We start from the raw sequence: 17,387 nt of genomic DNA on the forward strand, positions 1-17,387 counted from the left end.
TTATTTTGGGGGCCATTTTTGCATGAACATGATTCATTCAGAGTTCATGATACTTTCTAAAATTACTATGAAGTGCTGACATAGGAAGAAACATTCTGCCATTATTAGTCTCGAAGGCAGAAGAGAGTACATTTGCAATAGCATTTTCCCAGTCGTTTAATCCATGAATTATGTTCAGAAACGCCCCAGCATGTAGTTCAGCATTAAATCTGAATTATTTGTTTGTTTCATGATGAGAAGTACATTGGAAGTTCTAACCATAAGTGATGACATTTTTGCTAGTATTCAAAGGGAGGGACTGTAGCTCAGTGGCAGATCACCTGCTTGGCATGCAGAAGGTTCGATCCCCAGCATCTCCAGGTAGGGCTAGGAAAGGATCCTGCCTGAAACCCTGGAAAGCTGCTGCTGCCAGTCAGTGTCAACAGCACTGCGTTAGATGGACCCAGGGCCTGACTCAGTACAAGGCAGCTTCCTATGTTCCTATTCATGCATTACAGTGGAAAGGAATTAATAAGTACATGGCCGTTGCCCACATTCTTACCAGAGGTAGTTTGGACAACCTTCATGTTGTGCTAGATCTAGGCCAAGTCATCCATTACACAAATGGGACATTTGCCCAGTGCACTGGTCCTGAAGAGAGGCACCAGTGACAAGTAACAGGGTTGCTACCACCACCATTACAGAACCTGAAATTCACAGGTCAGTCAATGATTTATATGACCAGGACTATTACATCTGAACTAGGCTTCAGTGATCCTCACTGCCCTCTTGTATGAACCGAAAGCATATGCTGTGCTGCTGAGCTATATAGCCCCCTTCCCCCAAAGGTATGGGTTGCATGTTTTTTAACCCACAACTTCAGTACCATCTTGTAAGGGACCTAAACATGCTAAATCCACTGAGCCAGACTTTCGTAAAAAGCTAAGCCAGACCATTTTTCCATCTAGCCAAGCATCATCTCTTGTAACTAGTAGTTTTCCAACAGGCAGTGATATTTTCCAGCCTGTTTCTGACATACTTCAACTAGAGTTGTCGATGGTTTGATGCGGGGCCTTCTACTTCAAGGACATATACTCTGCCAATAGGGTATATGGCCCTATCCAGGGACCTGTTTCCATGAGCGATTTATTCCGAACTGGCTGTGTGTTGAGGTTGTTAGGGATACATGATGTCATGGCCATCCAGCAGCCAACCCCGGAGTATATCAGGAAAAAACCAGATTTCCTGAGACTGCTTAAAGTCCGATTATTTTCCTCAAGTCAGGTTCTCCCTGGTATAGTTGCCGTATGCCCCAACCCCTGCATTTATCATGGGTATGCTAGCCCTGCCCAGCAGTATGCCTTTCACCGTGACCCCAGTCAAGGGGTGTTTCCTGTGTGTTTCCCATCCCTGCACAAGTAACTCCCAATTTGACCCTTTGTTATAGAGATCCTGCAGGTTAAAATGAGGGCTGCTGCGTTCTGTCTTTGTGTTTACTACTCTCTTTCCCACACTAGGGATGTACGAAAGGGACTTACCTTGTCCCGCAGCTTGCTTCGCGGTGGGGGGGAGGCGCTTCGCTTCTCCCCCCGAAGTTCAGGCGAGGGGGGGGAGGTGCCCCGCCTCGCCCGGCCGAAATTCAGGCCGGGGGGGGAGGCGCCCCGCCGAAATTTAGGCCGGGGAGAAGCGCCCCGTCTCCCCGGCCGCGAAAGAAAAAGTGGAAAAACAAAACAAAACCCCGTGATAGGCTACGTAACAATTAACGTAGCCTATCACGGCTAGATTTCCAAAGTCAGCCGTGATAGGCTACGTTAATCGTCACGTAGCCTATCACGGGTGACTTTGGGGGGAAAAAAAGCGCATACGCAAATGGCGGCGGCCCATGGGCGCCGCCATTTGTGTTCCTTATTTTGGCACGTCTAGTCTACGTAAAGATTTACGTAGACTACGGAGAAAATAAGGGAATGCTATTTGCGTTGCCCTTATTTTCGCCATAGTCTACGTAAATCTTTACGTAGACTAGACGTGCCAAAATAAGGAACGCAAATGGCGGCGCCCATGGGCCGCTGCCATTTGCGTATGTGTTTTTTTTTCCCCAAAGTCACCCGTGATAGGCTACGTGACGATTTATGTAGCCTATCACGGCTGACTTTGGAAATCTAGCCGTGATAGGCTACGTAAATCGTCATGTAGCCTATCACGGGTGTGTGTTTTTGTTGTTTTTTACTTTTTTATTTTGTAATGGGGGCGGCGGCAGCCGGTCGGGAGACTGGCCGCCGCCCCTGCCCCCGACGAACCACCGCCGAACCGCCTCCGGGACCCGCCGCCGAGAGGGACGTTCGGCCACGGTAAGTCCCATCCCGGGGGGGGGCGGGGGGCCAGCGGAGAATTTCCCCAACACTTTCGGGGGGCCGAATGCCTTGGCGCTCGGCCTCCCGAAGATTCGTGGAGAAATTCTCCACCATCCCTACAACAAACCCATCAGTGTGTCTCCTCAGACACTCCCATTGTGCTGAATGAGGTTTGCCTTCTGAATGCCCACATCAGGACTTACAGCGATCCCTTGAAATGGCACAGTTTCAAGAGCAATTCCCTAAGTATGGTTAAGTGTAATCTCAAAGCTCCGATTTTCCAATGTTTGGTTTATTGCCTTAGGAAATAACTACTTCACAGCTTTGTTATAGAGATCCTGCGCAGTATTTGTTTGGTTAGAAAGGGGGCTGGTTTCCCATCCCTGCATTCTCTGCCTGCCTTTCCCAGCACAAGCATATGTGCATCTACTCAGAAGTAACACCCATTGTGTTCAATGAGGCTTGGGGCTCATTGGGAGGCTTGTCTTACAAATGCACGCAGGGGGAAGTAATTACTTTGCACCTTCCTTACGGAGCTGGGGGGGGAAGCCTCTCTTATAGGTTGAGGAGCCCCCGCCACTCAGATGATGATCACTCCAACCGCCCCCCTCCCCCAGAAGTAAGTGAAGCCACTTAGAATGGTGCGATGTACACCCTCATGGAACCCTGCCCAGACCAAAAGTGTCTCCTACAAAAAAGTGTCTCCTCCCTTCTCCTTCCGTTGTCATGGAAACAGGACCCTGGATGCACCAGGTTATAAGCTTTAAAGCAGGGGTGAGCAACTTGTGGCCATCCAGATCTTTTGGCCTGCAACTCCCATCAGCCCCAGTCAGCATAACCAGTGGTAGGCTAAACTATCTGGATGGCAACAAGCAGTGGATGGCCACAAATTGCCCACCCCTGCTTTAAAGCTATGGGGGAAATGAAATATTTTACGCACCATGTTTATGATAGTGAGGATATAGGATTCCACGTTCTCGCTTCCGTGGTATTCAATCATCTTGCTGTCGGCAACCACCAGAGTCTCCACCCATCGTTCTCTGCTGACAGAGCGGCGAGAGGTTGCTTTGGCCGTCACATGGCTCCTTTCCCACTTTTCCCTGCGAAGTTCTTGCTGTTTGAAAAAGTTCAAAGTTTCTGAAACGGGAGGCAAATGGCACCAACTTTATTTTCCTGTAAAGCGATTGCTGTGGAAAGTAACTGACACACTTCTCTTTTTTATGGGGAAGAAGAACTCCAATAATTGATTGGGGTACATCCTGAGAACATGTGGCATTTAAGAATAGAAAAAGAATAGAACAGAAAAGTTCAAAGTTCTTTTTAGTTATACGTTGTTTGTCTGTATGTTTTATGTAAATGGTTTTTAAAACTCTGTATATTGTATTTTAATGTTTTAACTGTTGTAAACCTCCCAGAGGCTATGGGGCAGTATAGAAACATAATAAATAAATAAATAAATAAATAATAATAATAATAATAATAGAGACTATTTATATCTGAATTTTAGAAATGGCTTTTGACATACTGAAGTTGTCTTCTCGTAAACACTAGAGCACTGACACATACACAAGCTCTCTAAAAGCTGAAAACTGAAATGTCACTCTTCATTTAAACTGAAAAGCGGACTGACTCTTCAGCATGGAGTAGAAACTTTGACAAGGTCACCAAGTCTTCCATCTGAAAATGCACCACCACCACCACCATCTGCTCACTTGTATGTCGCTTTCCCTGTAAGATTCTGTCCAAAGCAGCGCGCTTCGTATCCAACGAACAGCAGTAAATATAATAATTTGAAGTGCATGATAGGATAAGAACACACAAAGGACCACAGTGTCAATGAGTAAATACATAAAATCAGCCAATCAACTCAACTCTGTATAAAAATAATACAAATAAACTGACCGAATCCCACAGCTTAAAACTGTTGAGGCTAATGCAAAAATAAAAATACACTACATAGAAGGTGAAAAGGATTTCCATTCCACAAAGGCAACATGCTGGTCTTCTCAATGGCAGTCACACCTCTCACTGACGGCAGCCTTCCTCCTTCTTCTTACCTGGATATCCTCTCTTAGTTCTTTCCCCATCTTCCCCAGGCACCACTAGTTGTCTCTGGGCTCCAGTTTAAGAACTACTGGATCTGTGATTGGAGAGCCAGGAAACTGCAACGTCACATCATTCCTAAAATAGTCCCAATAATTTCAATAGGGGTTCATTTAAAACACACACACACACCTGTACTCATACTATGTAGATGTAATATATAGCCATATATATATGGCTATATATTACATACACTTGGAAGAAGCTGATTATCTAGATCTAATTCAAATGGGCTTCAGGCCTGGGCATGGGACAGAAACAGCCTTGGTCGCTTTGGTGGATGATATGAGGAGGGCTTTGGATAGGGGTGAATGCTCCTTCCTTGTTCTCCTCGACCTCTCAGCAGCTTTTGATACCATTGACCACGGTATCCTCCTGGACCGCCTGGAGGGGTTGGGCATTGGAGACACTGTATTACGGTGGTTCCAGTCCTTCCTCTCCGGCAGGTACCAGAGGGTAGCACTGGGAGAGGAGGATTCATACCTGTGGCTGCTCACTTGTGGGGTGCCACAGGGTTCCATCCTCTCCCCGATGCTATTTAACATCTATGTGAAGCCGCTGGGGGCTATCATCAGGAGGTTTGGGGTATGGCGTCATCAATATGTGAATGACATGCAGGTCTACCTCTCGTTCAAATCTTCACCGAGGTTGGACCTATCCAAATGTCTGGAGACAGTGAGTGGCTGGATGGGGAGGAATAAGCTGAAGCTGACTCAACCTGGTGTTGAATGGGGTACGGTTACTCTTGAAAGACCAGGTCCGCAGCCTAGGGGTCATTTTAGACTCCCAGCTGTCCATGGAGGCTCAGGTGTCAGCTGTGAGCTGGACAGCACTGTACCAACTCCATTTGATACGGCAGCTGCACCCCTACCTTCCCGTCCTTCTGCTCCCATTGGTAGTACATGCTGTGGTCTCCTCCCATCTAGACTTGTGTTGCCCCAGCCGTAGGCCGCCGCCACATGGGTCATTCGCCGAAGGTAAGTCCCATCCCGGGGGGGTGGCGGACCGTTTCTCCACCAATTTCGGGGGGCCGAATGCGTTGGCATTCGGCCCCCCGGAGATTCGTGGAGAAATTCTCCAACATCCCTAGGGGGAACATGAATGCAAAGTTCTGGGGGAACATGAATGCGATAGTGCTACTGTGTTCATGTCCTGCTTCTGGGTTTCCCATTAGGGCATCTCTGGCTGGCCACTGTGCAAACAGAATGCTGCCTGGACTAGATAGGTCTTTCGACTGATCCACCATAACTCATTTTTTATGTTCTTATGAACTAATTTGACTGAGCACATATACTGCACTTGAACAGGGTCTAACACACATCTCAATTACATTTTGTTCAGTAAGCTCCAGAACAAAGACGGCTCCAAGATCAGTCACAATAAGATTTCCATTGGCATCTTGTTGCAGCGAAACTCTTTAACGATCTCTAATGCCATCTGCAAGATCAAATATTTCATACTGTACTTTCCTGTGTTTCCTTATCAGACTTTCATAAGCTTCGCATATTATTAAAAATTCCAGCTTGCTCTAACAGAATTTGCTAAGTAACGAAAGTTGGAAGCTTCCAGTCCAGAGACAAGTTTCTCACACAGTAACTGCCTGGAGAGCAACGTAACAAATATTTTTCATAGAATCACAGAGTTGGAGCCATCAAGTCCAACCCCCAGCCCAATACAGGAAATCCAGAGCTGAAGCATCCCCAAACTTGTCACAGTGGGCTTCAGATGGTTCCTCCTCTCCACCATGGAGAGGGGGGCAGAATGTAGCAGCCCTTTAACCACCCGAAATAACTGCACTGGATGGCATTGTGCTGACACAATCGTGGCAGAAAAGAAAGTTTTACATTGCCCTCACTGCCACCAAATAGGTCCTAAGATGGGCTCTAGCCTGTACTCGATGGGATTTGGCCCGAGTTTCTTTCCGTTGACATCTTAGTCATCTTTATTACCTTAAGCTCCTCACAATGGTGCAATGGGTTTGACGGGGGAGGGGGGAGGAATTGTAAGAGGAATGTTACTTGTGCGCTTCACAACAGAAGTAACGCACATGGCAATATAAAGCCCCCCCAAGACCATTAAGTCCAAAGTCTTAAATTATTCAGCTGCACCATTGTTGCAGCTGGGAAATCCAGTTCTTTTTTTGATCGATGGAGTTCAGCAATGTGCATGACTCGCTTTGTGTCTGCGAGCCAAGCTGTGGGATGTTTCCTGAACTCCTGGAACTGTTTTGCACATTTTGGGGAAGGTTCCGCAATCTGCACAAATTTCTGAGCAATGTGTGCCAAATTTGCACAAACTACAGCCAAATTTGCACAAATTATAGCCAAATTTGCACAAATTATGCAAATTCGGCCATAATTTGTGCAAATTCAGCTCATAAACATGCACGAATTGCAGAACCTCCCTTCCCCCATGCGCAACATCCCTGGAAAATCCATAAACTGACCAGATTTGCTGCTAGGGGTCTACGAACTGCACAACTTCTGGACTGGGGGGAGCCATGGTGGGGAAATCTGGGCTGCTTGGGGCCCCACGAATTCCCCAGGAATCTTGCTGCTCTCAGGGTTGGATCGGAGCCCAGAGAGCCCCAAAGCCATTCTGATTCTGAGGAAGAGATAGAATCCATGGGAGAGGAACCCGCGCGCTGTTCAGAGGTGCAGGCGGGGGAACAGCCCCTCCTGGTACACATTCCTGAGAGTGATAGTGACCCTGGCAAGGAGAGGGAGACACAACAGCAGTTTCTGGACACTAGGCGTGGCGCAGCATCAAGCGGGAGATGGTGGGCGCTGAGTGGAGGCGCTCAGCCCACTTGGCACGACAGCCACAGCGGCGCCCCAATGCCCCACAGGAAAGGGTTGGACTCTCTCCTCCTAGCCCATAAGTTCAGAGGTTTCCCGCCTTACCCTCCAAACGGAGATCAACTGATTCCTAAGGCTAGAATCCCCGAGTAGGCAGCTCTCTTCAGTCTCACTTGTTAGCATCTGTAAGCATCATTAGGCTGAATGGAAATAAAGCCTTGGAAAAGAGCCCTGTTGTCTGCGTGTTGATTCTGGCTACCTGAGGATTTCAGAAGGCAGCAGGGGCGACCTCCCGACAGCCGCATCCATTGGATTTTGCAAGTGGATCTGCTCCTGGCTGCGCCGAGGCCCTTGTTCTCCGTGCCAGCTGGGTTTCCTTGACAGCCAGCGTGGAGAACAAAGGCCTCAGCGTGGCACCCCAGCGCTCTCTCCCAGGCTTCCTTGAGAGGCAGTTAGGGTGAGAGCGTTGGGGGCTGGCCAGGCTGAGGCCCTTGTTCTCTGCGCCAGCTAGGTTTCCTTGACAGGAAGCCCTTGACAGCTGGTGCTTTCAGTGCCGATGGCACTGACAGTCCTGAGAGCTGCCCAGCAGGAAATCCAGCAGAGGCAAGTGGAGCCAAAACAGGCAGAAGTTATGGCTCTTGGCTTTGCGAGTTTTCCTGGAAAAAAACACATTTTACCTGCGCCTAGCACACAAGCCAGTGGGCCAAACTGCCTGGGCTTTGCGGGGTGCAATGCCCTCAAGGGGGGATGGGAGAGGCCCAGGTTTCACACACATCTGTGGAAACAGGGAGAAGTTACAGCTCTTTGCTTGGAGAGTTCCTTTGGAAAACATCAGATTTTAACTCCACCTAGCACAAAAACCACTGGGCTAAACTGTCTGAAACTTTGCAGGTGGCCTCCTCTCCAGGAGGGTGGAGACATCCCCAAATTTTCATGCCTGCATCCTAAAAATTGAAAAAGTTATGGCTGTTTGTGTTTTCCCATGCAAGTCAATGGGAAAACACCAAAACCTTGCGCGAACCGGATATCTGAATCTCACTTCAGATTTGGATCCAAGTTGAATCGGAGGGCGTCCTAATCAGTCCAAGGCAGATCAGGGGGCCCGTGCACAGCCCTAACAAACACAGCTTGACTTGTGTCTTTGCTATTGGCTTTCCCTTTTGCTCATCAGGCACCAAATCTGAACTCAGACTCACTGTCAAACGGTGCTGAGCAACCAAGTGCTGTCCTGGGATTGTTATCCTACAAGTGGGACCTGCAACAAAATGTTGCAACATGGAATGCTCCTGTTCAGTACTCTGGTCAGTCAGTCCGCTGGAATATCCCTCCTCCACAATACTCCATTCTATTCCCCCTCCCATCCAGTTTCCATTTCACACTCCCAGCACTCAGTCAACATTCTGTGGTCACTGAGCATGCTCAGCCAGTCAGCATTCTGTGGCCACTGAGCATGCTCAGTCCTCGTTGGGCTGTTTAGGATTTTTCTTTCAGCCTGAACGTTTTTTCCCATCAGGGGTTTTAGTACTTCTGCAAACGTGGCATTCTGCAAACTTGGCATTCCTCCAAGCTTGATTATAACTCCCTCTTGCATGTGGGTGGTGTTTTATAGGTAACATATGCATTGGCACTGTCTCCCTGAAGACTGGAATTAGTATATAGATGAAATGATGACACCGAGAGCAAAGACAAATTCCCCATTTCTACTGATTTTAGCTGATTGATGACATTTACTGCTTATGCCCCATCAGTTTGTGAATTTTGGGAGCTGGCACCCCGTAATCAAATTCCTCTAAGGCAAAGTACTGATGGAACATACTATCAGCATGCTTTATTTCCAGAGTGCCTCCTTGCTAACAGAATCATCAGCAATGCCAACAGCATAGATCATGCTGCTACAGTTGCTCAACAACAACAAATGATGAGCATCATTGAATGTGGCATTCAGGAAGTTTATAAACAGGCCTTATTGGGCTGCCTTAAAAAAAAGAAAGAAGTATGCCACAGTGCTTAACTTCCTGGTTTAGCATTTTAAACAAAGAGTGCTTCCTTACTTCACAATACTGGGGAATAACTTTGTTTGCTGCTTTGCAAACAGATGGATCATGCCCCACAGTCATGTCTTTGATGGTGGATAAGGCTTTCAATGGCTACTAGGCAGTACGCCTCTGAATACCAGTTACTGGAGAACACAAGTGAGAGAGGGTGCTATAATTGCCCTCATTTCCTGCTTGTGGGTGTCTTCCCATAGGCATCTGGTTGACCACGGTGGGGAACAAGATCCTGGACTGGAAAGACTTTGGTCTGTTTCCGTAGTGCTATTTTTATGACAGTAAAAATGAATTAAACTGTTTGCTCACTTTTCATAGGACATCTACGTGCTAATCGTAGGGCTTTTCTACATGAGCCATTTGTTGTGTGCTTGTCATTCCCTACTCATGGATGTTTATGAGTTCTTTAGATGACATCATGACCCTCCAGTTTCACTTCTCTGTCTAACCATCACTTTCAGTGAGTTTTTTTTAGAGCAGGGGAAATGCAGCATTTAATCGTGAAAGCAAAAGAAAGCACAATTTCGTCTTGTGTATTTGTGCTACTCCACTATGCCATAGTGCCACCTAGAAGTTATGTAGCAGAAAAGCAGGAAAAGAAACACTCTTTGTGTAGTGCTCAGATCTCAGTTCTGCAACAAAACTGAAAGTAGATATTGCAGATCAACAATCAATTAACAGCCTTGTGTAGAAAAGCTTGTAATCAAACTGTTGTTCTACCATGTTTTCCCCATGGTTCTTCCATCTCTTTTGAGACCACAGAAAATCCAACATTTGGGGGGGGGGAAGGAAAAGAACAGTGGCACAATTTCCACAGGTGTGTGGGCAAGACAAATGCATTTGAGGCACCTGGTAGGAGGAATGGTCTACTGAGGATGTGGCTGTAGACGTCCTCCCATTTCCCAGTCATGGCACAGCTCTGCAATGTCCCACCCTCCATTGCTTTTTGACGTGATGCAGCTGGGGACTCTTTGAGCAGCTCTGTGCACATAATAAAATGTTGCATGTCACAGAGTATGAATGTAACATGTATTGTTAATAATTCATTGTGTTTCATGGGAGTGCTATTCCTAATTATCTGTGCATGCTACTGTAAGTGATTAGTAATAGATGAGATTAGTTCTGTATGTGGCATGAAGTAACTGTGATCAATGGAATGTATTCTTGGAAACAAGGGAAAACATTCTTGGAAACGGAGCAAGGTTGCCACAAGTGGGTTAGTTAAGTACTGGAACCAGAAAGCTACTTAGCTTAGCTGAGATACCTTCATTAAGGTGTTACTGGTGTCAGTGGCAAACCAGGCTATATTGAGAGAAAATAGGAGTAGTGGTATGACCGGGTTCAAAACTTAGGATGAAGTCATTATCAACAGAAGGGTTATACTTGCAAGAGTTTGATGTGATTGCCCAGAGAGATCCTGGGAGAATGGGGAGCCTACCAGACAGGATCACCTAAGCTCTGCAAAAAATGCTTGTCCTTAAGTTCTTAATGATGACTGTTCTGTTGGTTTAGAAGAACAGAACTTTAATTTTTACGAAGAAATATGCTAGCTGCAATTTCTATTATGCTTCTAATCATCCTAATTGCACAGTATGTAGTAATGTGCTTTGCTTGTTTCATCATTTCAAAGTTTTGTTATTCTCTAATATTGTTTGAGCAATAAATATATATTTTGTGATACCACAATGTATTATCTGGCTTGAGAGAAGTTTCAGGAACCACAACCCATAGACATCGATTCTTGATTCCCAGAACACTCAGCTAGATTCATATATCTGTTGCTGAGTGGGGTCTGTCCTTAAAGCCGTTGTATTCCCGCTTGATCTGGTGAATCTCAAATTCACCCGCTCAAGTTTGGGAAACAAGCTAGTCAGATAGAGCAGGAAGGAGTTGTCTCAGAAATGGCCATTTTTCTCTCCCTTACCCCCACTTCCCAGACCAAGCCTAAGGGTGACCTTCTCCAGGCTCCAGAATTCATGCTAGTTAAAAACTGTATCTGTGATTCCCTTCAATCATTGATATATGAATAGGAGGCTTGCATTCCTCAGTTAACAAGATTATAACCAGGTTATCTGAAGGATCGCCTCCTCCCATATGCGCCTGCCTGGACCCTAAGATCATCCCCAGGGGTCCTTGTCCAGGAGCCCCCATCAAAAGAAGTGAGGTGGGTGGCTACCAGGAAGAGGGCCTTTTCTGCTGTGGCACCCCAACTGTGGAATGAGCTCCCTAGAGAGGTTCGCCTGGCACGTTATACTCCTTCCAGTGCAGGGGAAGACCTTTTTATTCTCCCAGTATTTTAGCATTTTAGCTTCCTAATCTTTTAGCTCTCGTGTTTTACATCTGTATTTTAAATCTCTGCATTGCTGCTAGGTTTTATTCTGGTTCTACCAGTACCAGTATTGTGGCTTTAAGCATTCATATTTTATATTGTTTTATGCTGCACTCTCTGGTTTAATTTCTCTGAACCGCCCAGAGAGCTTCCGCTATTAGGCGGTATAGAAATGAAATACATACATAGATAAGTACATACATACATACATACATACATAAAAATAACATCGCTATCATATGCATGCTTATGCTGAAATAAGCCCCATTAAGTTTAATGAGGCTTGCTCCCATGTCAGTTTGTAATACGCTTACTGCCAGACTAGACGCAAAAGAGGACAGGTGGCTAGACGCAAAAGAGGACAGGGCTCCTGCACCTTTAATAGTTGTGTTGTGTAGAAGAGGGAACTTTCGCAGATAAAGCTTGCATGGTATGCTACACATGCTGAAATTCCCATCTACAGAATTAGTAAAGGTGCAAAAGCCATGTCCTTTTTTTGCATCTGGCTACCCTAAGCCCTGTAGGACATGCAGAAATTTAACACATAGAGATTTTCATGGCATCTAAATGCAGTGATGAGGAAAGCTACATGGGTGAATGTTTCTGCTTGTTAAACAGCTTAAGTTCTTAATGATGACTGTTCTGTTGGTTTAGAAGAACAGAACTTTAATTTTTACGAAGAAATATGCTAGCTGCAATTTCTATTATGCTTCTAATCATCCTAATTGCACAGTATGTAGTAATGTGCTTTGCTTGTTTCATCATTTCAAAGTTTTGTTATTCTCTAATATTGTTTGAGCAATAAATATATATTTTGTGATACCACAATGTATTATCTGGCTTGAGAGAAGTTTCAGGAACCACAACCCATAGACATCGATTCTTGATTCCCAGAACACTCAGCTAGATTCATATATCTGTTGCTGAGTGGGGTCTGTCCTTAAAGCCGTTGTATTCCCGCTTGATCTGGTGAATCTCAAATTCACCCGCTCAAGTTTGGGAAACAAGCTAGTCAGATAGAGCAGGAAGGAGTTGTCTCAGAAATGGCCATTTTTCTCTCCCTTACCCCCACTTCCCAGACCAAGCCTAAGGGTGACCTTCTCCAGGCTCCAGAATTCATGCTAGTTAAAAACAGTATCTGTGATTCCCTTCAATCATTGATATATGAATAGGAGGCTTGCATTCCTCAGTTAACAAGATTATAACCAGGTTATCTGAAGGATCGCCTCCTCCCATATGCGCCTGCCTGGACCCTAAGATCATCCCCAGGGGTCCTTGTCCAGGAGCCCCCATCAAAAGAAGTGAGGTGGGTGGCTACCAGGAAGAGGGCCTTTTCTGCTGTGGCACCCCAACTGTGGAATGAGCTCCCTAGAGAGGTTCGCCTGGCACGTTATACTCCTTCCAGTGCAGGGGAAGACCTTTTTATTCTCCCAGTATTTTAGCATTTTAGCTTCCTAATCTTTTAGCTCTCGTGTTTTACATCTGTATTTTAAATCTCTGCATTGCTGCTAGGTTTTATTCTGGTTCTACCAGTACCAGTATTGTGGCTTTAAGCATTCATATTTTATATTGTTTTATGCTGCACTCTCTGGTTTAATTTCTCTGAACCGCCCAGAGAGCTTCCGCTATTAGGCGGTATAGAAATGAAATACATACATAGATAAGTACATACATACATACATACATACATAAAAATAACATCGCTATCATATGCATGCTTATGCTGAAATAAGCCCCATTAAGTTTAATGAGGCTTGCTCCCATGTCAGTTTGTAATACGCTTACTGCCAGACTAGACGCAAAAGAGGACAGGTGGCTAGACGCAAAAGAGGACAGGGCTCCTGCACCTTTAATAGTTGTGTTGTGTAGAAGAGGGAACTTTCGCAGATAAAGCTTGCATGGTATGCTACACATGCTGAAATTCCCATCTACAGAATTAGTAAAGGTGCAAAAGCCATGTCCTTTTTTTGCATCTGGCTACCCTAAGCCCTGTAGGACATGCAGAAATTTAACACATAGAGATTTTCATGGCATCTAAATGCAGTGATGAGGAAAGCTACATGGGTGAATGTTTCTGCTTGTTAAACAGCTTAAGTTCTTAATGATGACTGTTCTGTTGGTTTAGAAGAACAGAACTTTAATTTTTACGAAGAAATATGCTAGCTGCAATTTCTATTATGCTTCTAATCATCCTAATTGCACAGTATGTAGTAATGTGCTTTGCTTGTTTCATCATTTCAAAGTTTTGTTATTCTCTAATATTGTTTGAGCAATAAATATATATTTTGTGATACCACAATGTATTATCTGGCTTGAGAGAAGTTTCAGGAACCACAACCCATAGACATCGATTCTTGATTCCCAGAACACTCAGCTAGATTCATATATCTGTTGCTGAGTGGGGTCTGTCCTTAAAGCCGTTGTATTCCCGCTTGATCTGGTGAATCTCAAATTCACCCGCTCAAGTTTGGGAAACAAGCTAGTCAGATAGAGCAGGAAGGAGTTGTCTCAGAAATGGCCATTTTTCTCTCCCTTACCCCCACTTCCCAGACCAAGCCTAAGGGTGACCTTCTCCAGGCTCCAGAATTCATGCTAGTTAAAAACAGTATCTGTGATTCCCTTCAATCATTGATATATGAATAGGAGGCTTGCATTCCTCAGTTAACAAGATTATAACCAGGTTATCTGAAGGATCGCCTCCTCCCATATGCGCCTGCCTGGACCCTAAGATCATCCCCAGGGGTCCTTGTCCAGGAGCCCCCATCAAAAGAAGTGAGGTGGGTGGCTACCAGGAAGAGGGCCTTTTCTGCTGTGGCACCCCAACTGTGGAATGAGCTCCCTAGAGAGGTTCGCCTGGCACGTTATACTCCTTCCAGTGCAGGGGAAGACCTTTTTATTCTCCCAGTATTTTAGCATTTTAGCTTCCTAATCTTTTAGCTCTCGTGTTTTACATCTGTATTTTAAATCTCTGCATTGCTGCTAGGTTTTATTCTGGTTCTACCAGTACCAGTATTGTGGCTTTAAGCATTCATATTTTATATTGTTTTATGCTGCACTCTCTGGTTTAATTTCTCTGAACCGCCCAGAGAGCTTCCGCTATTAGGCGGTATAGAAATGAAATACATACATAGATAAGTACATACATACATACATACATACATAAAAATAACATCGCTATCATATGCATGCTTATGCTGAAATAAGCCCCATTAAGTTTAATGAGGCTTGCTCCCATGTCAGTTTGTAATACGCTTACTGCCAGACTAGACGCAAAAGAGGACAGGTGGCTAGACACAAAAGAGGACAGGGCTCCTGCACCTTTAATAGTTGTGTTGTGTAGAAGAGGGAACTTTCGCAGATAAAGCTTGCATGGTATGCTACACATGCTGAAATTCCCATCTACAGAATTAGTAAAGGTGCAAAAGCCATGTCCTTTTTTTGCATCTGGCTACCCTAAGCCCTGTAGGACATGCAGAAATTTAACACATAGAGATTTTCATGGCATCTAAATGCAGTGATGAGGAAAGCTACATGGGTGAATGTTTCTGCTTGTTAAACAGCTCTTAAAGGACACAGAGGCCCCTGTTCAGAAAAAGTGTTAGCAACCCTCGTACACATGCACACAGATACTCTGCTGTTTAGTTTTATCATAGTTTTATCTCCCCCCCACCAATTTCAGCAATACAGTGGGGTGATGCTTGTGGGTTCCATGCCAGAACACCCCATCTCTGATGGTTTGTGAAATCTCAGATCTGCACAGGTGCACAGATTCAATGTCCCACATTTTGTACACGGGGAAAGAAAGAAGTGCCTCGGAGTCACTAAAGATCTAAGGATCTTTAGAACGGTTCTGGATTGCCAGCTTTTTGGTTAAAAGAGCAATGCAAAGTTATTATAAAGAGACAATTAATTAATCCAGCAATGGGTAGTAATCATCACCCCTCTTGTTTCTCTTTTGCTCTCTGGAAAAAAATAGCCAGCACATCTGTTGTAAACTTGTAATTTCTTGCACATGAATCCTGTGGAAGCAGACCAGCTCTCAGACATGTGGCCTGTTGGGTGTTTTTTTCAACATAAAATACATCACTTACAGCACAATTCTTAGAAATGTTTACTTAGAAGTAGCAGAGCAATCCTAAATTGGGGAGGGGGATTTCCATGACAGAGGACCCACCACTTTCTAGGCCCTGCTGGCTCGCTAGAGCCAGAGCCAGAGGGGCGGCTTCTTCTTTCTCCCCCACAAGCACTATAAAAGAAGCTTTCCCCTCCCATTGACACTAATGGGACTTCAGAGGCCCAAACCATGAGTATGTTAGGGTTTCAAGGGGCTTTGGATCCTGCAGATCAAAGATCACCCTGACCCAGCCCTGGAACACCCTGTTTTGAGAGCTACTGCAGGTGGTACTTCTAAGCCCATGGAGCGCTCCATGGCCACACGAGGGGACTTCCAAATGTCAGCCTGCCATCACAGCCCCTCTCTGCTGGTGGAGCAATACTTCCACTGCATCCAATGATCCCTCAGCCGGCCTTTGGCAGGGGTTTGGATGGCTCTGCCAGTCCTATGTAATTCAATGGAAATTACTCCCTAGTAAATGTTAACAGGATTGCATCCTTAAGGACTGAAAGACGTTGTTTTCCGCTGCCTCCTTTCAATAATTGCTTATGTGACCATCTTTCACTGTTCTTTTGTGGCATGCATAGCTGTCACAATCTCAGACGGCAAACTTACATTCCTTTCAGATGCATCTTCCTTCGTAGGTCACCCTGTTCTGTTTCTTTTCTTTTAAAATTGGCAATGGAATAAATGGTATTTTATGTTAGTCAGCAGAAGACTCTGTAGTCATAGAATCATAGAATTATAGAATAGTAGGGTTGGAAGGGGCCTACAAGGCCATTGAGTCCAACCCCCTGCTCAATGCAGGATTCCAGGTCAGAGCATCCCTGACAGATGGCTGTCCAGCCTCGTCATGAATGCCTCCAGTGCAGGAGAGCCTCCCTAGGGAATGGTTCCATTGTCGTATTGCTCTAACAGTCAGGACGTTTTTCCTGATGTTCAGCCGGAATCTGGCTTCCTGTAACTTGAGCCCATTACTCCATGTCCTGCACTCTGGGATGACCAAGAAGAGATCCTGGCCTTCCTCTCTGCGACAACCTTTCAAGTACTTGAAGAGTGCTATCATCTCTCCCCTCAGTCTTCTCTTCTCAAGGCTAAACGTGCCCAGTTCTTTCAGTCTCTCTTCATAGGGCTTTGTTTCCAGTCCTCTGATCATCTTTTTTGCCCTCCTCTGAACCCTCTCCAGTTTGTCTGCATGCATCCTTCTTAAAGTGTGATGCCCAGAACTGGACACAGTACTCCAGATGAGGCCTAACCAGTGCTGAGTGGAGGGGAACTAGTACTTCCCAGGATTTGGAAGCTATGCTTCTATTAATGCAGCCCAAAATAGCATTGGCCTTTTTTGCAGCCACATCACATTGTTAGCTCATATTCAGCTTGTGATCGACAACAATTCCAAGATTCTTCTCGCTTGTAGTGTTGTTGAGCCACATATCCCCCATCTTGTAACTGTGCATTTGGTTTCTTTTTCCTAGGTGCAGAACTTGGCATTTATCCCTATTAAATGTCATTCTGTTGTTTTCTGTCCAGCGCTCCAGTCTATCCAGATCACTTTGAATTTTGTTTATTGAATTTTGTTAGTGTTTTGTTATTGAATTTTGTTTAGTGTTATCTTCATCTGTAGGAAATGTTCTTCTTAGGTTTTCTAATGCTACTGGCTGTTAA

At 45.2% G+C, this 17,387-nt stretch overlaps 1 protein-coding gene across 1 annotated transcript in view; it reads right to left on the bottom strand.

Annotated features, from left to right (window-relative positions):
- Positions 1-17,387, bottom strand: part of ADAMTS12 (ADAM metallopeptidase with thrombospondin type 1 motif 12) — a 234,615-nt gene that overhangs the window by 107,768 nt on the left and 109,460 nt on the right. The window contains exon 4 of the mRNA XM_084833026.1: positions 3,271-3,467. Within this exon, the coding sequence (XP_084689152.1) occupies positions 3,271-3,467 (197 nt within the window). The remainder of the gene's footprint in view (positions 1-3,270; positions 3,468-17,387) is intronic.

The sequence above is a fragment of the Heloderma suspectum genome, chromosome 2, assembly GCF_057233095.1.
Source record: "Heloderma suspectum isolate Gila_16-S chromosome 2, 16-S_ref, whole genome shotgun sequence".
NCBI classification, from domain to species: Eukaryota; Metazoa; Chordata; class Lepidosauria; order Squamata; family Helodermatidae; genus Heloderma; species Heloderma suspectum.